This window comes from Dromaius novaehollandiae, chromosome 6 (genome assembly GCF_036370855.1).
Source record: "Dromaius novaehollandiae isolate bDroNov1 chromosome 6, bDroNov1.hap1, whole genome shotgun sequence".
NCBI lineage: Eukaryota > Metazoa > Chordata > Aves > Casuariiformes > Dromaiidae > Dromaius > Dromaius novaehollandiae.
Genome location: NC_088103.1, coordinates 22,272,327 through 22,298,838, shown reverse-complemented (window position 1 = coordinate 22,298,838; position 26,512 = coordinate 22,272,327). Strand labels below are relative to the sequence as shown.

General features: G+C 40.8%; 1 protein-coding gene across 3 annotated transcripts in view; it reads left to right on the top strand.

The window, feature by feature from the left end:
* Positions 1 to 4,432: 4,432 nt before the first annotated feature.
* LRMDA (leucine rich melanocyte differentiation associated) overlaps positions 4,433 to 26,512 on the top strand; it is a 714,902-nt gene continuing 692,822 nt past the window's right edge. The window contains exons 1-4 of one of the 3 annotated variants that reach the window (XM_064513828.1): positions 4,433 to 4,600; positions 13,723 to 13,788; positions 16,433 to 16,503; positions 20,218 to 20,313. In XM_064513828.1, the coding sequence (XP_064369898.1) occupies positions 16,501 to 16,503; positions 20,218 to 20,313 (99 nt within the window). In that variant the 5' untranslated portion in view covers positions 4,433 to 4,600; positions 13,723 to 13,788; positions 16,433 to 16,500. Of the gene's footprint in view, positions 4,601 to 13,722; positions 13,789 to 16,432; positions 16,504 to 20,217; positions 20,314 to 24,492; positions 24,626 to 25,112; positions 25,232 to 26,512 lie in introns of those variants that run through there. The other 2 variants (XM_064513829.1, XM_064513830.1) reach the window with 2 other exon arrangements.

Sequence of the window (26,512 nt, the reverse complement as noted above, 5' to 3'; positions counted from 1 at the left end):
AAACGATTCCCAGCGAGGGTTCTGGAGTTAGGGTGGACACGCGTATCATCGGACAGGCGATGGGACTGCAAATTGAAAGCGATGCATAGTTTTTGTTTTGGCTGCTGTTGACTTTTTTTCTTCTCTTGAGCTGAAGAAGATGGATTCCGTCCTGCTCGATACCTTTGCGAGGAATCCTTCTTTAATGAGTCCGTGCAGCCGGTTTGCTGTTTGGCATTTACTTGTATAGTCTTGTTGAAGTTTTGGTGGCTATTGTTTTTATTCTCCTTTTAAAAATACTAAGAGTTGGAACCCGTCTTCCTCCTCTAACAAAGGAAAATTGTAACTTAAAGAAAAAAAAGGAGAGCAAAGGAGGAATTAATTAACAAGTGCCAGTCCACACTTTCCTTTACCTACCAGCTATTGGCAAGCATGTCAAGTCGATTTTATTTGCACACAATGGAAATGATTTATTTTCTCTTAAAAAGGAGTGGGCTGGCAGATATTTGAGGAGGAGAGGAGAGCGAGAGAGAGAGGAAAAAAAGTTTGAAAATGCCTTGAACTATTCACTGTCGAGATGGCTAATCAGTATTGAGGCTCGAGGGCACTCGGGCAGCTTTTCAATGCGGTTTTCCTTTCATCTCAAGCTGGATGGAGGCGCTCAATTAAAAGCCTATCAGTTTGTAAGTAAATCAACGCCTATCAAAGTTGTCACATCAAACAAAACGATTATTATTGCAGCCCGCCTCCCCTATTAATCTCCCTCTAAAATAATCCGCTTGACAGGTCAGGCTGGCGAGCTGCAAACCCTGGTCAGGATCACCCCCAAAACCCGGACTGACTATTTTTCCCTCGGGAGAGGGAACTGCAGAAACCTCGGCACCAGTGTGCCTGCTCTGAGAGCTTGCTCTCTTGCCATTTAAGTGTCAGATTTTGTAGATCATGTTGGTAAAGGGCGTTTAGTCTTTTAAATTGAACAGCAACAACCCTACAGGCCCTTTGGATTTTTCCTCCCCCCTTTCTTTTCTATCTTTTTAAAACAGAGTTAAGCTTTTAATTAGCAGAAACAAAGTTGCTGAGTTGTGTCTGTGCTATATTTCTAGGCATAACACGTTTCAGCTACCTGTCTGTCTGTCCTGTGTGTCGATTTTATTTTGCTTCGGTAGTGCTTGCCTTTATTTATCTACCCCAAGGCTTTTATAAAGATTTTCATTGCAGTAGATATTTGTAAACGATGCATGTCCAGCACTTTTTTTTAGCAAAAAATTATAATAATTTGGATTAAAAAAAAAATACCGGATCATGAATTTGTACGTTTGGAGAAGAGACTTTTTTTTTTTAAAATACGAGATTGCATGTGCGCAGATAATAGCTGATCCATCTGCACAGGTATCTTGCAGAGCTGGGGGTATTTCTTTCAGAATGTTATTAAAGCAAATAGTTTGAATGCTTGCCAACAGAAACTAAGATTTCCAAACCTCTCTCTGTTTGCATAGTACTTGAAAATATTTACTCTTAAGATTATAATTACTTTCCTAATATATATATAAGCAATATATATTTTACGCAGCATGAGATCGAGTTAATTGTCGTATAAGCAGTGATAATTTTAGAGCCATCCTCAAAATAGCAGTCATGTTTAAATGAACGTGAGTTTTATTTCTCAGTGATATTTTGACTCAACTACCAGGAAATTACTTTTTTGTTTGTTTGCTTACTGCTTTCAGAAATACACCTTCTTTAAAATGTTTTCGAATGAGTTTTTCTAGTCGTCTTTCCTTTGTTACACTGAGAGATAAGGAAGAGGTTAATAGACCTAATAAACGCTTTCTCTTTTAAGCCTTTTGATAGATTCTTCTTTGGATGCTGTGAGTTTCATGTATGAGTGTAAGGATTTTTACTCCTATGTTGAAACCCTTTTACCAACAGCTGTTTTCCAAACTATCCTCTTTTATGTTCAACACTTTTTTTTCAATGCAAACACTTTTTATTTTAAATAAGCCTTAAGGTAGCTTTCAAGCGAGAGAAGCCAGACGAGTTTGATGACACGGGAAAGGCTGGGTGTGTTTCCTGTTAAGTGAATAGAGATTTTCATTCCATTCCATGTTACTAAATGTACTACAATTAAAACTATCAAGCCTAAAACAAGCGAACACATTTCCTAATTCGTGTTTACGTACTTGAACTATTATTTGCTGCCTATATTTTGAGTGAAAAAAAGAGATATTAGCTTCTGTAACACCTTGGTCTGATTATTGATCTCAGAAATCATAAAGGCATCTTTGTATTTATCTCCTGCAAAAGCCTGGAGGCTAAGTGAGAGAATTATACTAACTAAACACATATTTGGTTACAGTAATTCTTCGGAAATGAACTATGGCACACAAATGGAGGCGATCTTTAGCTTTTTCACTTGGATCCAAAATGCAGAGTGTTTATTGACAACTTTGTTATGGAAACTGTGCAGATCAACCGCATGTGTCTTAAGCAGCGTTAGAAATACCGTCTTCTTAGATGTAGGTGGAAAGTTTAAAGCCTATCGCTGGGAAGGGCATTGGTACCCCAATAATTAACCTTACCTAAAATCACATACGACGTGAACAATAATCCTTGAAGTAATTACAAGATAGCTACGTTGCGGGGGGGGGGGAAGAAGCATGCGATACATTTTAGCTCTCATCTTGATACGGGCAAGGTCTACGATCCAAAAAAAAAAGGTTAAAATAATCTTAATAAGTGTTAGGTTGTTTTTAGTCACTCCTAATGATGCATTTAGGTCTTCTCTAGTCCCAATTGCTTTGAGCTTTAGCTTTTTACACCCTAAAATTAATTCCACCTAAAGTACATTTTTCATTTTGTACTGTACTAGTGACGTGCAAATAATTTACATCAGCGTTCATCAGGACTGTCCTGAAGTGATGGATCATTTTGTTGAGTTGCAGTAAAAGTGCAGAATGATCTATAATGATGTAATATATACATTAAAAGGGTGTCTGGATGATCAGAGTTTTGCTAAAAATGTAAAAGGGCTTTTTGATTGATAACAGGGTTGCTGTTTTTCTGCAAAGGCTGTCACAGGCTGACACAATGCTTGAGTTATTAGGGCAGAGAAGGGCAACCATAAATTTCCAACGTCAGGCAAAAACTCTCTTTATTGTCTATATGATGGATGGGCCTCCGTACTAGACACCAAATACTTCGTATCACCCTTAAATGGGAACACATTTTTCGTGGCCATAATTCATGTTTTTTAAATAGAAAGTTTGAAATGCCTGCCTATATTTCACAATCCTGACATATTTATGAATCACTCCCTGCATGCAAATATAATTATTTAAAGCATTGAGGTGACATATGGGTTAGAAATGTACCAAATGCTGTTAGCGGAGTGATTTTTTTTAATTCCCTAAATTGAACACCATAGAAAACTCTGCCTGTCTGTTCAGATCAATAAAGTCGAAGGTGAAGTTTTACTGATTCTGTCAGTGCCACATACAGATATTCGGTTTTGATTAGGTGAAACTGACAAAAAGGGAGTCTTTCTGCAATTATCATTAGGTTAATGAAAGAAACACTCATCTTCCTCCTGGCGCGCGCACACACGCACACACACTTTTTGGCGGGGGGTGGTGGTGGTTAATGAACTAGCTGAAGGTAAATTTGACAGGTATTATTTTTCAGAATTTATTTGTCGTCGGGCAGCGCCTGGCTTGGAGGGAGCGCACTTCCCCGGGTCGGAGAAGGGGCTGTCTCGGAGAGCGACTCGGTTTCCCGGGACCGGGGGCCGGGCCTGGCGCCGCACGGGGCCCGCGCCCCGCGCCCCGCAACTGCGCTTCCCCCGCGCCGCGCCGCTGCGCGCCGCGCCGGCTCGCTTAAGCGCGCAGCGGCGCGGTGTCCTGCCTCTTTCTCGCTGCCGCCTTTGCGGCCGCCGGACACGAGTTCCTCGCTCGCGGCTCCGCGCCGGGGAGGCCACGTCGGCCGGCCGCGGGCAGACGAGCCCGCCGCCCCTTGCTGCGGGCGCCGCCGCCCGCCCCGCTGCCCCGGCGCCGCCAGCAGCTCGCTCAGCCGGCGGTCGCGGTGCCGGCGGCGTCGGCCGGCGGAGCTGCCCTCCCTGCCGGCCGCGCCGCGCCGTTACCTGCCAGCTTACACCGCGAGGCCGGTTCAGTCACACTGACCCGGCAAGGGCGAGAGTGAGGCGGCCGCTCCGCTGCGCGTTTGTTTTAGTTAATTACGGGCAGAAGCGCCCCGCCCGCTCGGCGGGGAAGCTGCGACAGCGCTGCTCGCCGGAGGCCGCGCTAGCGGGACCCCGCGGGGCGGGCAGCGGCCGGGGAGCGCGCAGCGCGGTGCCGCCACCGGGAGCCACCCCGCGGCGGGCAGCCCCAGCCGCCGCGGGCAGCGGCGGCCGCCGACACTTCCGCCGGGGCGGGGCGGGGCGGCTCCGCCCGCCGGCTGCGCCCGCCCCCGTTCCCGGCTCCGCGCTGCTGGCAGCCGCGGGGCTGCGGTAGTGCTGGCAAGAGCCGCGGTAGCCGAGAGGGAAGGGAAGCGGTGTCCGAGTCGTAGTAAGTAACACCGGAGAGCACCGGGGCAGGTCGATGCTCGCTGCGGGGCCGAACCCCGGCAGGTGAGGCTTGCTGGCCAGGACCCTGTGTCTGCTGGGGTACACGGTAAGCCCCAGTCGCTGGGCACCCCTGCATACCCCGCACTCTAACCAGACTCTTCTTGCATTGGCTGTGTGTGCCCGTGGACTGGGAGCTGTTATCTCTGGCTGTCTGGCCTGTAATGTACACCTTTGTATTTATTTAATTCAACCTTATCATATTTTCAGCAGAACTCAAGTGATGTGTGCATCAAAATGACTTAGTATCCTGAATATTTTCATCCTGTGGACTCCTGTGTAAATGCTTAAAATGTTTGCAGTAGTCCAAACTTACCCTAGCAGGCTGACTCTTTGCCCATAAAATGTTAAATCAACCATGACCAGACTCATTTTCCCATGTCAGCTAAGGAGACTCTGTAAATCAACACATTAGGGCTTTGCTGGGTAGGAGCTGCTTGTGCTTCATGCAAAATGGCCCTGACAGCTGCTCTCTCTGTGCCCTGATTGTCAGCCTCTGGCTGAATGCAGAATTGTCATGCGGCAGTGAGAAATCTCACAGGTAGAGCCCCAGATCACTGGGGATACAATATGTGAGAGACCAAGAGTTGGCACTGCAGAAAGAAATAGCAAAGGTTGTGTTTCCTTTCAAGGTGATGGTGTTTCAAAGCCTCACAGGTGTTCTGCAAAGCCCATCCCACCAGCTTGAATCACTTAGGTGAGCCTGTACCTTCTATGAGGGCCCAGTTACTAGTGTGTGGGCAGAGGTGTTTGTTTTGCAGCCATTTAAAGCTTCCTAATATCTCAAGACAGAGGCAGCTTGGAAGCCATTACAGAAAGCTCATCTCAAGGTTATGAAGGGATATGTGATAGCTGTACCTAAAAGGAAATGAGCACTCTGGACAAATGCAGTTAGGAATGAACAGACTTGGCCATAGGTGATCAGCCAGGAGCAGTGCAGACAAACATAGCCTGGCACTACAAAAAGCAGTAAAAAAAAGTCCATGTTCCTCTCTTTGATCAAGAAACAAGAAAAAATCAGAGCTTTCCCCCCCCTAATTCTGAACAGTACACTGTATTCTGTAAAAAGCCTCCACCAGCTCTTATCTAAACCTCTGTCTCTGCATAAGAGTTTAGATGCTGTAGAGCTTATTCATGAGTGCTAGTTGGTTCAAAGGAAAAAGAGATGTAGTGCAGCATGTAACAGCATGTAACGTAACCGCTTAGCACCACACTACCAGTTCCAATAGTTATACACATTGAATCAGATTAGATTCAGATATCAAGGTAGAGCTTTGTGCTGTATTTTATGAGAGGGGCCTCAGCGTAGAGAAATCATTATCCTGTGCTCCTTGCTGAATTGCCTCCCACTCAGAGAAGTGACCCAGCTGTGACCCAGACTCTGAACAGTTGTGTGTAAATTTAATTTTCAGCATTCCATCATTTCAACTGGAATATCACCTCTGTGCTCACTACTGTGCTATGTGGGTTACCTGGAGGTAGAGAAAAGCAAAGGGAGGGAGAAAACATGGAAAATATTAGGAAATGCAAGTTTAGCTTCAAAATGTGCACATAGCCACTTCTGCCCTGCACTCTATTGAGACAAAATAAGTGAGTCACTGGAGATCCAAGAGAAAAAAGAAAGCACATCAAAAGCATGGAGTCCTACAAGGTGTCAAAAGTAAGAGGGTTACTAATGAAATGGTGATCCAAGCTCTGCTCACGGTTTCCTGTGTAAAAAAGTCAAAAGCAAACAAGTGTCTGTAGCACCTTTTCTTCTTGGTCAGTACTTGCAAGATTTGAAATATCTTACACTGAAAACTTTTTCTTCAAAATTCAGTATACTTGCCTGTCTGGATTGTGTGTATTTGCTGTGTTCTCTGACAAGGTTCAGGGAATGGAATATGAGTTGTATGGAAATAGGCAAATACCGAAAAAGTAAATTCAGGGTGTTAAAGTTTCTCTATGAGAATTCTCTCTATGAGAATATACATTTTTTGAAGGGAACAAAACCGAGCCCTCTTGTGAAGGTGCCTGTTTCCCCAAAAGTTAAAGGCTTTGAAGCAGACTAAGAACAGGAAAGAACTCAGCATGAATCCTACTTCATCTAATTGTAATTTTTATTTTTCCTTAATTTAGCAGAGAGTTACCCTTTATGTCATTTCTTTCTCATAAGAAATATATTTCTTTCTTCTGTTTCTTTCTGCGTTTATAGTAAGTTCATATGCTCAATGGATACCAAAGTAGGCTGAACCATATGAGCGTGATTTTTTTTTTTCCTGACCAGCTTCGTGCAGGTACTCCCCACTCTGATGAATAAACTACCTTTAGTGTCAAAAGCAGAGATTAAAGGCAACAGGAGCTTGCTTGGTCAAGGTCATGAGTCCTTACAGTAAATAAGTGGTCTTTCCAAGTAAACTTTTTAAATAGTGGCCATAGAAGAACAGAGACTGAACAGAGAGAGCAACTTTTCAGGTCTAATGACAGGTTTACTGTTAGCAATGTGCAACTTTATTGTGTGGCTCTGTATCTGTAAAATGCGGTCCGGATATTTAGTTATCAATTACAAAAAGTTTTAATGAGGATAAAATTATAAATGCTTTAATGCGTTACAGTGGCATAACAAAGACAAGAACTTGGTCTCACAATCACTGTAGAAATGCTGCAGCATCATGCACTCTCTCTTGCTCATAATAGCATAGTCAAATCAAGAGGATCATCTCATTCCTGTTTAGGGTGCCGTGCTCTCTTGTCAGAATTAAATAGTGTTATTTTGTATGCCAGTGCTGCTGCAAGTTTCATGTTTTGCATTACTCAGTGACCAGAAGCAAATATGCTTGAAGATTTCTCATTCCTCCACTGATTTTCGAAATCATGAAATGCTGTAATACAACATATGCATGTAATGGTGACATATATACATGTATATAGTACTTTGAAATAGTAGTCACACTTTTCTATAATATTTGAAATTGATGTTCTTGCTGTTTACCTTAGGTTTATACGATATGGTGTTTTTTATCTATGACCTTGAAATCATGAATAATCTCCATGCTAGTAAGACAGAGGTGCAAATGGTATTATTATATGGCTTTGGTAGACTTGTTTGAATGCTATTAATATACAAGGATAAAATCAATTAGCAAAACACCATATTTGAAACATAATTTGTTAACACTGTAAAGAGTATTCTTCAGTTGAATAGCTCCAAGACAGAGATAATATAATAGTGTTGTGGCTACTTCAGTTAGGGCTTGCTTCTTCTCTCCTTGAACTAAAAGGCAGAATTTTCTCATTTACTTCTACATGAACGGAATTGGACTGTGGTAAGCAGGTGTTTTGGTTCAGTAATCATCCATTGTTTTGTTCCCACATTTTTATCATCATCTCAATGGGAAAAACAAATTTAAGTAGGATGCCTTCATATGTATTACAGGTTTTTAATATCTAAGTATGTTATAAGAAAGAAGAACAGTTGGACCCAAATTATACCACCTAAGGAAAACAGTAAACCTTACAACCCAATTTAAAATTCCTTGTAGGTGCTTCAGTTTCCCTGTGCCTACTGATAACCTTTTGTATCAACTATTATCAATAATAAATTATATTAATAAACCAGAGGATAAAAAATAAGAATCTGCTACCATTTTTCCTTATTCACCGTGAAAACTACATAGAGTAAGTAAGCTTTTTTTAAGAGTATAATTTCTGTGTACAATATCCATATAAACAACCACAGATCTTTAACAGGCTCTTTACAGTGGAGGTGAAAGCTGTTCTTGGCCAGAACTGCCTGCTTCTTTTAATATGCCCCTTAAAATCATTCATGCAGCAAGGACAAGGAGAAAAAGTTGCCATGGGAGTCAGTCTTGGGTGTGGAAACAAGTTGACTTTGATTTTGGACCTACATTTGTAATTTCTGTGATGTGGATGGGGTGAAATTCCCTATTACTTGCATTAGTGAAGGACAGGATTAGCTCAGGCTGGTTCTGGGTGAGCAAGCTGGTGTAACCAAGGAGAACAAAGCTGGAAGGAAATATGATTCTTTCCAGTGGCAGTATTACAGTTCCATTTTTATATTTATTCTGGAGTAATGAAAGCAATAACATTTTTACTGTGAACAGTGAATAATCGTGGGATGCCAAGAAGCCAACCCAGAGCAGTGTATATTTGTGTTTATATTATATACAGTGAAAAAAATAGTGTGTTACCTCTTGGAGTAGTGTTTGTCTAGAGATGGCTTGGAGTCTCTTAAACAACCTTGGCTGTTTGTCTTTGGATAGATCAAATGTTTATCAGTAGTGCCCTTATATGTTCTCAGAAGGCCCAGGTATGCTTTGTTGTGGAATTTTATGAGGTGTCTCAAGAAAAAAAAAAACATTCTGCAGCATCCACAAATTCATCCTGTTACTTGCCCTCAATGTGGGCACTAGAATATTAATACGGATCTGCTGCACTGGGGGGCTTTCTCAGGCGCTGTAAGACTGGGTAAATTTCACCGTTACAGGATTAAGAACTGAAACAGGCTCCTGAAGTTAAAAAAAAAAAAAAAAAAAAAAATTAACAGTTATAAAGACGTCAAATGGATGACACTAGACAGCGAAGTGCGGAATGTCCTCCTCTGTCTTGCCAGCATGATTAGAGAACGGTTCATTCATATCCTCTCCATTGATTCTGCAGGAATACCAATTGTGTAACTGGATTTCTGGAATAGAGGTGCCCACTAAATTGTCGTGCAGATTACCTAACAGCTACTGTGTGGTAGCACCTTTGATACAGACTTTGTTTGACTTGTTACAAATAATATAGTGGCTACAGACTCCATGTTTTGTTTTCTAAATATAAAGTTATTTTAAATTTGTACCTCTGTTCATATACTATGTTGCTGATTTTGATTCTTTGCTGTTACTGCTAAAGATTTTTAGTTCACCTTTAAGTGACAGGTTCAGATATAAACTTCTCTGCTTTTTATCAGTTTAGGTCAAATCTTGAGCAGAGTGTTTTGGATTAAAAATGCTCAGCCTTCCACCCATCCACTCCATAAAAAATAAAATTGCCTGAAGAAATCTGCCATAATCTAATCTATGATATTTTGATACATACTGTATACTATCAACTTTAACATTTTTAAATATAAAGTGAATATCTGCTATCACTGTTTAACACAAATAGTTCTGAATGATTATAAAAATATTTAATGCATAATGCATATCACTCAGGTATTATTGTCAGTAATGGATGAGGAATGACATTTGGGTAATTTATAAAAGTAGGCAAAAACATTTTTCAGTAGTGTTTTCAGGGTGTTGGTTTCTAATAATAACATTTTGGTCATAATAACTTTTTAACATTATTTAAACTACTTTACTTATGCAAATTGATGAACTAATGAGTGCTTTTATTCCACCTGAAACACTGAAAATGTCTTGCATTATAGAAACATTTGTAAAACAGTTTAACTCTTTTGCTTGCTTCAAGTCGAACAGTAAAGCAGATCATGATTTCTCTCAGTTACAAAGTGAAAGAGACCTCCCCTCACCTCTTTGTGTGATTTGAGAGGTGCCAAAGAGTTGGAGGGGAACCTTAATGATAACTGGGTTTCCTATTACAATGGGGAATCCTTAAACGGCAGAGATTTGCAGAGAGAGCAGATATGTCAAGTGAAGGAGGAAACAGCACAGGCACATTGTGGGCCACAGGTAATCCTGGGTGCTGCTTCAGGTGTGACTGCTTGTGGTGGAGGGTGAAATGCCAGGAAGTGGGCTAGTAACAAACTTTTCTTCACCTTCTGCTGTGACTCTGAGGTGTGTCAAGCCTATCAAAGGGTGTATCTACTCTTGTCAATTTAAGTTGCTTTGAGGCCTCTGAGGCTTTGTTGCCCCAGGTCATCTTTCAGGCTTCTACCTAGAACAAATAATTTCCTTCTTGCTGAGAGTAAGTCTGTCATTGTTTGAGAAGACAGTTCACTTCAGTAGCTGCTCCATATGGACAGTGTAGACCCATGCTGGCGTTCATTTCCTCTACCCCCATGATGTATTTCAATTATATCCAGAAGGCCTTGGAGATTCGTATGTTCCCTTCGTGCTATCAAACATGCACCACACATTTTGTGTGTCATACCTGATAACATCAATCTGTCTTGCTGCAGAGCAACCTTTAATTATATAGGCTTCTGACTTCCTTTGAACCAGTGAAGAAACAAAACTATAATATTGTAAGGGCACACAGGTAAGAAATGAGACCTGAGGAGATCAAGGCTTTTATGATCATCTGCTTGAAGGTAGCCTAGGCTTATGCTGAGGAAGTTTCTCAGTAGTGCAAAAGAAGAGGTGGTTTGGCAGCTCAGCCCTATTGGTTCTGACCACAGAACCAAGCAACTCAAAGGAGAAACCCTGAAAGCTGCATACTTAAAAGGTCAGGATGCCAGTAGACCATTTGGGTAGCTCTGCATAAGTACCTACGTTATGCTGAGCTGCACGAGATTTTTGGCCTGAAGGCCACTACAGGGCCATTTGAACTCCTTAACTCTTCTGTTTAGGGCCTGATCTCCATGCTAGGCCAGGTGAGTATAGCAGCTGAGCCTGCACAGTCCTTGAGAGAGAAGAGGAGGAGGTGCCATTTTCCATCTCTCTCACATCACCAGAGTAGCAGTGGGACAGAAATTCCAGGACAGGACAAGCAAACAGCTTGGGTGAGAGCTCTGATTTTATTGTACTTAGCTGAACTTTGAAGAGGAGAATGGGGCAGTTCTTAGGGAATATATGCTGTATGGTAGTGGACAGCCAAGGAGGAGGTGGCCATCACAAAAACTTCATATTCAAAAGCCAGAAGTGGTTTCCAGAATCCCTTCTTTCCATATCACCCACATTGATGAGAAAAAAATGACCTCTTTAATCAACATTTTTACAGGCTTTGCTCATTGTTAGCATAGTATTGACTAGAGGGTATGCCTCTACTCAATACTAGTGACACAGCTTAGCTTGCTAGCAGTCAAAAGGAAGGCATATAGTCTCAGCAGGCACTATTGTACAAATGTGTCATCACTAGTGCACATGCAGCTTGCAACCCAAATTCACTCTGACTAACATCTGTATGTGGCTGTGCACATTTGTATTCCCACTAGCACCTTCCTCGCCTGTGTCAAATTCCACAGCACCGTCTTCAGAGTGGTGCCACGTAGGCTGGGAAGATAATTCCTATCCCTCTTACATGTATCTGGACATAACAACCACAGGTGTCAAGAAGTTTATTAAGCTTGCATGGCATCAATTACACAGAATACTTCCCCCTCTCTGGCATGAGGGGGACCTCATGCTTTTCCCTCAGCCTTGTGTACCTGTCGTATTACTCACTCACTAGGGCATGAGACTATTTCTGTTCTGATCCTGCCACCGTATCTTGGAAAACATATGCCCAAGCACATTCCTGCAGCTCCCTCCAGGAGCATGGATGGTCCTTTCAGTGGGGTGGAAAGATCACTGATTGCTTCTTCCTGGTGTTTAATTTCTGGACATAATATAGCCTAATTCCTGGTTTTTTAGATATGGTAGTGTTGGAATTCCTTGATTCCTTTTATTCACTGGGGAAAAGAGAGTGCTGTTCTGTCCCAATACAAAGCTTCTTGATATAGCCAGCCATGGTGTCCACCATTTCTATAGTTATCAATGTAAGACAGCAAGACCATAAGTTGGTGTCTCTTCTCATTCATGCAATTATAAGAGCCTTGTGGGAGCACTGCATTGGGTTCTGAATCTCACCAATATCTTCTCCACATTTAGGGACTCCTTGCTTTATGAAAGTGTTCATGACCTTAGGAACATCTAGGTGGTACAGACTATGCAGGGGTGGAAAACTGATGTTATGGACTTCCTCTGTGCCAAACTGATTTTTCCCTTGGAAAGAACTGGGGTTGCCAGACACCACAAGGTGATGGTCATCCTCTAAGGGTCCTGTAGTGGGTTTCTGAAACACTGGGAGCTGTCACAAATTAATGAAGTGATACATTGGGTGCAGTTTCCTTTTACAGAGCATATTGGTGAAGTCATGTTAGGCGTGAAGCACTTATTAAGTGATTATGATACACACAGACTGTGAGAATGGCTTGTGGCTAGAGATGGTGAGGAACAGTTGTGGATCTGTGGTTTGCTCCAGCTGATGCACTGTGTTATTGTGGCCTGTAGGAAGGTGCTTCTGTTGAACAGTTTGGAGGTCAGCCAGGCTGTGTGAATAGGACTTAGATCTAGAGTTTTCTCCCTCAGGGGGAAAACTCAGGGGATACAGGGCCACTGTAGAGGTACTCTGTATATCTGACTCAGAACCTTGATGACAATCATCTACATCAGCAGTGCCTTGGGAACGGGACTATTTTAAATTGTTCCATGCAATAACTCTAAATTTAAAAAATATTAAGCCCGTTAAGTCAAGCACCGAAAAAAGAGTAAGAGCTGAAACAGAGGTAGGTTGCCTATGCAGTTGTAATTCTGTCTGTTTAGTGTGTAGACATGATGACAGTCTTGATGATGATAGGACATCAATATCTGATGATACCACCTCCCCATGATCCCTGCCTCATTTCATGTGAAGACAAAAAGAGAGTGAATGCCAAGAGACCATTATTTACCACTGATCCTTCTGTGAGGAACAGTAGTATGAAAACAAGCACAGTACAGCAATGTGGTATACTTTTGGTATACACTCATAGAACATCTGAATAAAAAGAAACCTGTAGTGGCTTCTGTATCAAGTTAGCAGACTATAAGCAATAAAGGATTATAACTTAAGGTAATAATAAAAGCGCACTTCTAAAATAAACCGTCAACTCTGAATTCAAGATGTTAATAATGAAAGAATATAGAAAAAAATATCCATGTTGTGGTTGTTAATACAGATTACATTAAGCTGTGCACCTGGAAGCACATTGGTTTATCATTTTGTACCATTTTGTAGTCAGCAACATCCTACACTGCCTCAGAAACAGGATGAATTTTCTGTAGTTTGCATATTAGAAATAGAATAGAAAATTAAAATAAAATGACTATCTAATGGCATTAAACTGGTAAGTTTGGTAGAATTAACCTGATATGAAACTATACAGTTATGTTAATAGGATTTCTTCTTCTTCTTTTTTTTTTTTTTTTTACTGTTTAAAGAAGCATAAAGTGGCCTGGACCTGTCCCAAGGTAGCCATCTGAAAGAACCTCTTCAAGTAGTAAAAGGTTGGTTCAGTTCTCTTCAATTCCAGATACTTAATCTGGCTTGGGAGGTGGGGAGAGACATGGCCAGTATGGAGTATACTTCTGTGCCACTAGTTTTTTTTTAATCTATGGCACTGTAGCTTGTGGAACTTCTTGTAGGACTCTCTTGATCATATATATTCACCCCTGTTGAAGAGGCTTGTAAAGCAATAGTTTAACAAGAAAAGGGAAAAGGCCTTTAATGCCCCAAACTTTTGGCCATTGATTTTGCATTTTATTTTTATCATATTTTTCCATTCTAGAAGAGGAAAGAGGCTTTTAATTTTTTATTACATGTAGAGATTGAGATTCTTGGGTTTTATCCCAAAGAGTAATATTAGCAAGATAGCTAACCTTTCAAGCTAGCCTCAGTGTAACTAGCTGTAAAACTGGGATATTATTGCCTAATTGAGATAGGTATAGTAGGGCTTAATTGATTAATATATGTAAAATGTCATGAAATTTACAGATGAATGACACTTTAGAAATGTTAGGTATTACTTTCTTTATATTTTAAAATAACGAGTGTAAATAATGCTAAGGATAGATCATTATGAACAGTTTTTACAAACACATTTACTTACAGTCTTTGTACTGGAAGACAAATTATGGTACTGTACAGTGAACACAATTTGAAACAGGCAGCAAAAGTAGAAGGAAATTAATGTGCATTTCCATTCACTAAAAGGAAAAGATGACGATTAATAACATTTCCCTATAGATATAACTTGGAAAGTGTTATTTTCAATTTGTCAGTTAATGGGCATTCTTGATGAAAATGGTTGTATTCATGTAAGCAGTCAGTGAGCTTAAAATAGAATATGTAAAATCTTTCAGTGGATTTGTCAAATCTTCTGTTTGGTCACTTGTCTATTTAGTTGTTGATGAATGTTTTATTCTTTGCTTTTCTGTTTAAAGAGAACAGTGTAAAACAGATACCCTTAAATTTTTCAGGTGACAAAAAATTTTCAGATGTGTAGTTATCTCATAATTAGAACTCCCTTCCATTTGCGACAGCATCAACAGTTCTGTAGCTTCATTAACATATGCATTTTTTAATAATGAAAAATTAACAGTAGGGAACAACTGAATTTAGTTTCATGCTACCTTTTAATGTGATTTAACATCTGGAATAAGGAAAAAGAGTCTCTATGCTGCTGCATCTTGGGGGTTATTTCATTAGGTTTTTCTTTTTTTTCTTTACTTCATGAAGAATTTAATATTTTTTCAGCCCAATCCTTAAATCTGATTTGTGCCAAATGTGACATCAAAGAAACAGGAAAAAAGTATCTGAGTTAGCCATTAGGTCCCAGAGAGTCAAGATTTTCCGACAAGAGACTCCACTTGCTGTATCCAGACTGCTTGATCTGGAATGCACATGAAACTGCATGTTGAGTGTACAGGGCTTTAGTGATGTGTCTGGGGTGCCAGAGAGACAGAAGGGTGTGTGAAACTTTTACTGGCTGTGCATCACCAGTAGCATATGAACTAGAGTGTATGTTCTCAAGTGAAGAAAAATCGAATTTTAATTCCTAAAATTTTAATTCCTAAAAAGGTTAATAAATTATCAAAAAATTGATAGGAGATTAATGAATTGACGTAAGATTGAACAACCCAACAGATGCAGCTTATAGCCATCCATGACTGCTACTGATACATTTAACCTCATCTTCAACACACAGTCCTCAGGCCTGTAAAATCTTGCAAATTCTATTACTTACTGATTAGTACTTTGAAAACTATTTACAAATAGAACCTTCTTATAAAGTAAAATCTAAGGGGTCTTTCTTTCTTCTTCTTGTCATTTTATTAGGGAATTCCAAAACTGACAAATTGGGAAAAAATGTTAGAAACTTAGCTGGCTAATATGGGTGTTTCTGTCCCTTCATCGTGACAATGAACTTTGCTTATTTCTCAAGAGTTTTGAGCAGAGAATAAAGTAGTTTTTGTTGTTTAGTGCTAGCTTTTTAAGAGCCCATTTTACAAAAGCTATGTTTTATTCCTCCTGTCCTGTGGTCCTGATCCATGATATTTGTTATGACAGTTTCCTTTTTATTGAGTCCTGTCACATAAATTTACTCCACCAAAAATAATGTTGTTTTTCTCCAAGAGAGAAAAACAATTAATTTGCCAAAGGTTTATGAATAATAATATTTCAAAGTTCCGGAACTTTTTTATTTGGCTTGGTGTGAAGTCTTTTGTAGTATTATTGTGACAGGATTTTAAAAAAATAGCATTATCTGTGACTACATCTCTTTTAACCTTCATTTTGTATTACAAAAGTCCCCAGCATTATCTTAACAAGGTACAGAATCTTCAGTAACTGATCCAAATGTAGCATGGTAGTCTAACTCACTGCATGATCTTTTGAACTATTATGTCACTCAGATACACTGGTATGGCCCTTAGTTTAAAAAAAAAAAAAAAATCCTAAACCAAACTGTGGTGGTTTGGGGTTTTTTTGGCAAGTTAATTGAAATATGCTATATTGTCAACTTTGAAAGTGAAGACCTTACACTATCAAAGGCTAACTTGTGCTATCTCAGTTCTGATCTGGACACACAGCCTGGGAGAGTCTGAAGCTGTTTTCCACCTATGCCCATTCAATTATTGCCTTTTTTTGCAGATATGCAAACTCTGGTATCTGTTCCTGTGCCGATTCGATGATATGCACATCTTTCCAATGCGACTGAAATGGTGTGTCCCTAATTGGCCAATATAAGTTATCCAACACCATCACGTGACAGTAATTTTTAATCTTTACTCAACTGATCTGGATTCCAGTAAGAAACCTAAGCATGAAAAGCTTTATGTTACATTGTCAGTGGTTCCTCTTCATCTTAACTTAAGAGTGATAATTATAAACCTACAGCTCAGAACTGTCCTCTTGTGATTTTGGAAATGGTCCCCAGTTTGACAGCCAAATACCAGAATATTTTTAGATACCTTTATATGTATGGAATCAAAGTTGCAATTCTAAAATTAAGACAAGAATTTCCTTAAGTTTGACATTGGTCTGGCTCTAATCATCTCTTGAATATAAACAGGAAGTCTCTTCTTTTTTAGCCTGCTATTTCTTTTGTATTTCTAACCAAAAGAAGACCTATCTAAATATTTTTTTATTATATGGACAGATGGTGTTGAGAGCTTGGAGACTAAAACATAATATTCAGCTTATGGAACACCACTCTGTTCTCAACGAATGAAGCATTACATTGGCTCAGCTTTTTTCCTCCTTTCACTTTTCCACTTGGATATGTCAGGTATTCCCACAGCTTGGCCTGAACCAAACAGTCTTCTGTCAGGGTAAAACCAGGCATAAAACCCCTTCCAACATGTATTTTCAGTAGTATATACCTATTAATAGGGAGGTCTATCTTATTATGCAGTGTTGTTGGCAATATAAGATGCAGATTGTGTCTGCTTGGATTAATCAGGCGAATCTAGTTCCTTCTGCAAAAAACACCTCTGGCTGGTCTGATACTTCAGTTCTACAGAGAATTACCAAGACAGAAGCTAGAGAACAGGAGAGATCAGCTCAGCTACAAGCACCTTTGGCCTCAGAAGCCACTTCCTTTGTTGTCTGATCTTTGTGTTGAAGCATTTCTGGAAATAATTTTGTTTTGTCTTTGACTGTGTGACAGACAGCCTTTATCCCAGATGTTGTGACAGAGACCTGGAACAAGAAAGTACCTCACTGGACTTCTAAAACCTCAAATCTATTATTTGGAAGAGAATTGCAATGTTGATAATCCTCAAGCTAGGCCTTATCCTAGCTTTAATCCTTTTTTCCAGCTTTGATTGTTGCATTCTTGTGAGCAAGCAAGTATTGATACACAAGGATGTACAGTTGCTTCAGTATTGCAGTTTACTTTCTCCGATCAGTCAGCTAACCTGAAATTCACATATATGTAATGGATTGGAGGGAAGCACAGCACTTCAAGTTTGTTGCGAGTCAGTCATCTAGGGCTTAAAAAAAATCATCTGTGTATGTGTCTGCAACATAAAATTATAGGAAAAGCAGTTGCAGCAGTTTCCATATAAAGATTACTGAATACTTTCCAATAAAAAAAAAACTTATGATCTTTTATTAAGTGTTCTGTGCCTCCATGGCTAGCAGTGGGTCTTTGAAAGTTGGCAGAAGGATAAATCTGGCATCCTTTTTCTTGGCTCTACGAAAATCAAGTTAAACTGCATAAATTATAAGCTATTGAAAAACCCCACTTCTTGTCTTTGGTTTGTGTTGTATATTTAGTTTTGTCAACATGTCAAAATTCTGCAGTATTCTACAAAATTTGTGTATGCCCCATATCAGCATCTTTCTTCTGCATGCTGTATACCACTCAGATTCTAGGTGGGACACACAGAGAATAGTATTCACTCTGCAGCTTGGAATATCCTTTTGCCTGTAAGTACTGGCCACTGGGGACAAAAAGATGATGGTTTTACACTTGCTTCTTCTCCTGACTAGGAGTAATGAATTTTATTATATAGTGCCACTGAGCAGTTACACAAAACAGGACAAACCAAGAAAGAATATTGCCCTGCAGTTATGGTATCAGCCTATGTCTTGGAAGATGTAGGTTCAGTTCCCTAGCTGTCCACAGATAACATGTATGATTTTAGGCAGATCACTTAGCCTTTCTGTGTGTCAGTTCCTCTCCTATGCGATGGGAAGAGGATATGCCTACTTCCCTGGCATAGGGTGAGAATAAATGCATTCAGAAATACTAGGTGCTCTGGTAACCAAAGAACTTAGAGCATATGTGATATTTTCATTGGCTGAGTTAAATTTCTTTAGCTACGTTCATTCTAAATGAAACAGAAAGTCCTGTATATTAAAAAAAAAAAAAAAAAAGTACCATAACATACACTATGAGGAGGCAGAATTAAATTGCACAGTTGATGGTTACCATGTCTTAGTCATTGAGCACATCACTTATTAAATGCAATTTTAGCCTAACAACTGTAACATGCTATATAACATAACATAAGGGATTTTAATTGTATTCGGACCATACTATGGTTGACAAAACCATCATTAACTTAAACGGAAACCAGATCAGACTACTCGATAAAAAATTTCAGGAAGGGACGTTTTCTCCTGTCTTCAAAGCTTTTAGGTTGTTCTGGTTTTTGAAAGTTCTTAGCTTATAGTGTATTGCATTATAAAGTCTATACAAAAAAATTACTTTAGAAGAATGCGAACAAGGTTACAAAGTAAAGCATTACGAAAAAGTTAGGAAAATGCTGAACTTGCTTTTACAATTACTGCCTTTGCAATAGAATATTGAACAAGTTTATGTCACATTTACCATCACCATGTAGGCTTGCTGTGCTTATACCACACTGCTGCCATAATAGGAAAACGGTAATTAAACATATCCTGGAGATATGGTATCTCCATATATGTAATTCAACTTTGCCCCTGGACAGGAGAGGAATCTAAGGGTCATGCTGTGGATTAAGGTAGAATGTGAAAAGTGTGGCAAAAACTACTCTGGGCAACTCTCTGGAAGCTCTGGAATCCTTCTGCTGTAAACTCTTGTCTGAATTGGGCAGAAGGGTAGATGTTGCATGTGCGCTGTGTGCGCTGCACAATCTGTTGCTACTACATAGGAGGGAACAACAGTTCCTTGTCCCACAGTCCTGTAATTCTTATCAAATACATATTCCTTTACTTAAATGGAATTAAAGAAAGCATTAATTAAAGATGCAAGAGATTTTCTTAGGAAACGTTTCAGATAGGACAATCTTCTACTCCATTGCAGGAAAGATACAATAAAGCGAAAACTCTAAGTGAGAATAAAATCATTGAAGTCCTGCTTTCTGTTGTAGGAGTCTCTACAAGAATGGAATAATATAAGTCAAGGCCATTGACTAACAGTGTCAAACTCAAAGCAAAGCCAGAAGTATTATGTGGGCGCATGCTAGCGTGGGGTATTGCAGCTCTACCACTTTTCAGTGGCTGCTTTTCTGGACAAAAAGTATCCTGCAGTTTCAAACATGCAAGAATAGGCATACACTTCAGAAAAAAATCACTCTACTGTCATTTTAATTCAGCAGCAGAAAAAATTAAGAATTTGCATGTTCTTATCTTCAAGTTTTATAGCACTGTATGACACTGTCATACCAGTATAGTTCAAGCTACGGTGTGTTGCTGTATTGAGTGTACATGCATAACTTGCTTTTCACACCTTTTAAACTTATCGTTGACTGTTGAATGTCTTTGTAAGTGGGAATATGAGAAATAGGAACAGAGAAACTTACCTTCCAGCAGTTCAAATTGAATATGGCAAATGAGGTCACTATTACTGTATTTCTTTCTGTCTTTGTCAATGTGATTAAGCTACATCCTTTGTTGTTTTTTTTTCTTCTGTCGCATTTGTTTTTTTCCTGTTTGTTTTGCAGCAGAGCATGCTGGTGATACTATCTCTGGAGAGACATCTGAAGTTATTAGTGTGGACATCAAACATCACCTTAAACTATTTGGGGTTAAAAACAGGTGTAAGTGAAGCTACTTATAAATAACACATGTTCCACTTCCTCTGGTAATACTGACAAAAATATCTGTACTACAGTAAACCTCTTTCAGCTAAACTGATTCAGCCTGTATTAAACATCATATTGCTGCAGAGACTTATCAACAAATATTTTGAGACTGTTTTCACTGGGAGCATCAACAAAGTGAATTAGAAGGGTAAACTTTGAGCCACATTTCTGATGGTCAGATTGGCAGAATTCTGTGAGTTAGCTGCAATTTTTTGTTGAAATGTTTTGCTTCAGAAAATTTAGTTTGTTCAAAGCAGAGTTTTGTCAGGAGAAATGCTAGTTTACTGAGAAAACAATAGGTTATTGTTTGACTTCTTATTTTGAAATGTAGGATGATTGTATGCTTGCACATGCAGACATATGCACAGTGTGCTATAAGATGGAAAACAGATCTATTCTGATTAACTCCATCTGAAATATTTCTATAACTTTCAGTTAATAAAACATTAAAGATTACTACTTTTTTCTTTTATAAACATTCAACATTCTTTTAGAATAGGAAAACACTTCTCGTGAGTTTACATAAAACTATAATTTATAATTGGCCTTTGGTGCTATGACAAGTTTACTGGTACTTATTAGCTAATTATTTTAATCAGTTGGTCAGTAAGATTTCATAATGTAGCTGTATACGCATTTAGGTAAATGTCTGCTAAAATGACTTAAAGCTCTGTTGCCATGTGACGAATACAGAAGAGGGAACAGCTCCGATAGGTATCTGTCATGTTTCCAATACATTGCTTCACAGTTGTGTCGGGGCTGATTTATAGATGTTATCTTATTTTGAGCATCCAGTGCTCTTTATTCAAGAAATGGATCTGCTCAGTTTGTAAAACGTATAAATATGTATCTGTGTGTGTGTGTGTGTGTGTATACATATATATACACACTAAGCATATTAGTGTAAGTATTTTACTGTAGCAGTACACATGAAAACAAACTATTTTATTTTTTTAAAAGTCCATGTTGCTTTTGTCTGTATGTAGCCCATATGTGAAGCAGTATGGAAGATAAGCAGTACTGAAGTTTAGGCAAGACTTAGTTAGAAATCTGTGGAAATCATCTTTGAATGGCCCATACAGAAGTGCTTTCTTCTGCTTCTGTTTACTGAAACTCTGATAACGTAACTGAACTAATGACTTTTATATTTTGTATATACATAAATGGGAAAAAGGGCATTTCAAAGGTCAGCTAAGCCCCACTTTCTTGTAAATTATTTAGACCTGTATAAGGAATGCTCACAAAACTATTCAGCTTCTAAGCAACCACCAATAAAAATACACTGTAAGTACAAACTTAGTTCTTTGAAGCCTTACTCATGTATCCAGCTCTATCAAAACTGAAGAAAACATACAGATGATTCAGGTTGCACAGGGCCAGGACTCAAGAAGGCAGTGTTTTGGGATGCTCAGAATAATATATATTGCAAGGTGAAAAACATTCTAAAATCAGAGGCAGCTTCATAATGATGTAGAATCTTTGCTATAAAATGACACTGATGACGCTCAAAAGGTAAAAAAGCCCTCCTATATTTATATGAAACTGTAGTGTATTTTAGCTACATAATAACATGAGGCACAACCTAATGAGCACCTTGAAATGTGAGGTGATGTTATAACTTAGTTACAATTTAGGATTATATGTTACAAAACACCTCCTTCAGTGCTCCTGATAGACAGACAGTTGCAGCTGTGAGTTTTCATTCCTTTTGAAAATTGTGTGCAGGTGGTAGGTACTTATAAATAAAATAGACTCCAAAGAATGAAGTTTGAGAAATTTGCCAATCATCATATAGGAAATTGGCAGCAGAATGAGGACTTTTGAGGTATAACTTTTCAAAGTCTAGGGAAGCATCATAACAAGACAGTCATCTCTCTTCTCCATTCCTCTGTTACAGAGATTTTTATTTTTCATTTCCTGCATAGTATAATAGGCCCATTTTGTCATTGTGGTTGGTAGCACTCCCTGCTTGTTATACACCATAGGATTTGGATCTATTATTTTACCGATGACAGATAATAATCTAGGCCACGTCTATACAAGAAAATGTTGAACTAGTTTTAAAAGAATGATTATAAGCCAGATGCACTTAAAACAGTTTGCCACCTCCTTAAATTGTTTTTGTAATTTACAAAATCCAGCTAAACTGATTTAAGCGATGATAAAGTCAATTTAAGTCACCTAGTTTAGGGAGCTGCATCTGCAACTTTTCCCTCTAGACAAGACCTTGCCTAGTAAGTAGGAGGATCAATGGCAGGTTAATGCAATTGGCAATGTAAGAAGCTGGAGAAAACAGACTTGTTATTATTTGTGTGTGCTATTTTGTAAACTATTCAGGCAGGAATTTTTGTCTTCATAGATATCTCTAAAGTGACAGCTAACACTCTTACTAAAATTAATACTAATAATACAGACAATGATGTGCTAAATTGTTTTCAGTATAGTTATTCCAATTTTACAGGGGTGTAGTATTGAACTGAATTTACTCCATTAAGACAAATACAGCTAAGTACAGCAATAGGCCACTTTGTGCCTTGAGTTACATGTGTTCATTTTGATCTGAATTGCATGCTTCTAACTAAAGAAGAGATAAAAAAGGAAGGTACAGAAAGAATAGAATATATTGCTTTGTTTAAATTTGCAGTTCACATAGTACTTGGTTTTTTTGGGCATACATGATTTGCTGTATGCTCTAATAAATAAATAAAGGCACTGTTTGTTTGAAGCATGCTGAGTGATGACCTGAACTAGCAAGTAGGCCTTGCTGGAAAACTTACTTAGCTGGAGAAACAGAACTTTTATTCATCAGTGTAGGATCTGCTTATATACTGTGGATGAAGGGTTAGATTCTGCTCTGTCTTGTACTATATAAAGAAAATTAGATCTATGCAAAGCAATGGAGTGATTTGTTTATTGATTGTGCTTTGATTTTTTCTACATGTTGGTCCTTTTTTATTTTTAACACAATACATTTAAATAACTGGGGGAAAAACAGTACATAATGACTTTTTTTTTTCTGGGCTACTTGCTCTGTTTCCTTCCCAGCAGTCAGAAAAGGAGGAATGGCTCCAGAAAAGGTGTAATGCCACAGTTGTGCCAAGAATTTATTCTGTTCATATTAAGAGGCAGAGCAGCAAGTACTGTGTTAGTTTCTGCTATGCTGGTGAATAAACTGTAGAAAGAGGCTTGCAGTGTAGAATACGTGTCCTCCTGAAACTTATTTTCCTTCACAGCATGCCTCTGCTTTTTCCAAGAATGAGTTATGCTGTATTAGCTATAAAGAGGAAAGAAGAGCCAGATTTTTAAAGGTGCTTAGGCAGCTAAAGAGGTAGGCAGATGACTAAAAGGATTTAGGATTCACGCTTGAGAAACCTAGATATCTTTAAAAATATCACATAAAATTCTTACAGAAAACCTTCAGTGTCCTTGCTGTACGTAAGGAATGATCACCGACTGCCATTCCATTACTTGAATAAGCATGTTCTCGTGCTCTGGGAGGACTAGTTTGCTAGGTGTTTCTGATAAATCGGAATTTATTTGTTTTCCACGTGTGTTACCCTATATTCTGTAGACAAAAAATACCATTATGGGGAAGTGGGCCTCTTCTGTACCATGATACGGTATTATTTCTGCATGTGCTGGTTTATCGCTGACACAGATCTGTTCAAAGGCAAGTTACGCTTTGTGCACCCCGTTAAGGGACTGGCCTGCCCGGGGGCTCCCGGCGCGGGGAGGTGGGCGGGTGGAAGGTGAGTACAGGTGACGCCGGTTCCTTTCCTTGCTGGCAGGGACAGCCGACCCGAAAGCCCTCCGTCACCGTCACCCCTCTTAGCTGTCCCCGTACCTTCTTCCCAGGTCAGCCCTGCCGGTCTTCTAACCCAGCGCCGGGTTAGATGAGTTCGGGTTAGAGCCCTCGCCGGGTTCCCCACGGACTCTGCGAGGCAGAGTCCCCGGCCGGCTCCGCAGTGCGGCCTCGGCGGCGGCGGTGCTGCCCGCAAAGGCGGGGAGCGAGCGCCCTGCGAGGCGACCGAGCGGCCCGGCCCGGCCCGGCCCGGCCCGCGGGCGAGGACGCGGTGCCGCGCTGCCGCCGGCCGGTGCCGCCCGGCGCCCCGGGGGCGCGGAGCGGGCGGGCCGCGCCGCGCTTCCGCCCGCGTCAGCTGACTGCCGCGAGGAAGCGGCGGCGGCGGCGGGAGCCCCGAGCGGGCGGGCGCCGCGGAGGAGCCCCCGGCGCGCGGCCATGGCGGGGGTCGTGGTGAACGGAGCCCAAGTAAGTGTCCGAGCCCCGCTGCGCGGCCGCGCCGGTGGCCCCACCTGCCGGGACACTCCGCCCGCGCCGGCGCGGCCCGGCCCGCCCCGTACCGCCGCCCGCGGCGTGCCGCCTCCGAAACTTCACCGCCTCCGTCCGCCGCCCGCGCTTTCCCCGCCGCTCGGCGCGGCCGCTCGCTCCCCACGCGGGGCCGGTGCCTGGGGAGACCGGCCCGGCGCGGCGCGGGGCGGCTGCCGCGGGCGTTTCCGCGCTCGGCGGGCGCCGCTGCCTGCGCGCAGCCGGCCCCGGGCAGCCGCGCGGAGGTGAGGGCGAAGCGCCGAGCGCCGCGCTGGGAGTCCCGCGTTGCTGCCGGCGCCCCCGAGGTGCGCGCTGCGGCCACGGCGGCGGGCGGGCGGCGCTCTCGGTAGGCGTTAAACCTCCCTCCCCTCCTCCAATGGGAAAGTTTGGTCGCTCCTAGGGGTGGGCTCAGGCTCGGGCGTGCGGCTGAGGGACGGGGGGGGGGGGGGGGAGTGCGTGTCTGTGCGTGTGTGCACGCACGTGGCTATCCCGCTCCACACCCACACGGTGCTGTGGTCTTCCCTAGCGGATAAATAACAGAGCGGAGGGGTAAGGGAAAACAGTGGATTTTTTTTTCTTGTCACTTTCACTGCTGCTGTAGTTCAGTTAAATGCAATAGAGCTTTTGGAGGCTCTGTTGTGAGAGCAGTGCAGTTGTAACAAGTCGGTTTAAGATCTGCTGCTTACATCAGAGACCGATGCGGGGCCTGGAGGGCCTAGGAGAATGAAGTGCTCCAAAATAAAGCTCAGATTGCTCTTGGACCTGCCGGTCTCAGGTTTGAGCAGGCTGAGGAAATAAATTGAAGGAGAGGGACTGAAATAGGCTAATTTTGGCTCCTTGTGAAAGTAAACCTATGCTTTGTTTTGGTTAAGGGAGAGAAAGTGGGGAGTAAAATAAATCCCTTTGGCCTTTGCTCAGTGACTTATTTGGCTACTGAAAAACTTCCTGGCTAAGAATTGGTGTCATTACTGTTTGATCTGTGACTAAAACTAACAAAATATTTTTTTTTCCTGCAGAAGAAATGAAGCTTATGTTCCTTTTTGCAAACAGTTTGCCATTAAACAAGGGTGCTACCCATCTAATTGTTTCTTTAATGTAGTTGCTATTTCTGCGTGGAATTCATGTAAATATGTGTGTGATATGGGGGCAATTGGGTAATTTTGCAGCTGCTGCAGGAAGCAGTTCCTGTGGTCTCTGGGGCACACTGTGGCACTGAGTGTAGTGTTCTGCCTTCCCTTGAGGCTGAGTTGAGCCTCTTTAAGTACAGCGTATTCTTAATTTGGCTTTGTGCCTAACTTATCATCTTTTAACAGCTTATAGTATAATATAATGCTCAACTGACTGGAAATATTCTCCAGATGTAATTCTGTTCAATGGAAGGGAATATGCAATATCTAAAATTCATACATGACCTATTTGGCAACATTCTTTAATAAAGATGTTACTTTATGAGTTACTAAGATTGCAGTATCGTTGTAAAATGATTACAGAGATTAAATGGATAATATTCTCTAGAACTGCAGCAGAAAAGAGATGCAACTGTTATTGAATGAAGTTATATTTTAAATGTTGTGTAAAAACATTTTTTTCCTGAATTGTGTAGAAGAGGTTGAAATGTTTCCAAGAATGTCTGAGATGCCCATAGCGCACTGATGTTGGGCTTTGTGGGATGCTTCCAGAACATTTTTGTGGGATATTGAACAGGGCACTAGTAATGAGAATACCTGGTTGTTACCAACCTGTATTAGACTTGAGTTGGAGAATTGGGCAATAAAAATATACATCCAGTTTCTAATCCCATGTGGTGTTATGTGATTGGTATAAAAAATT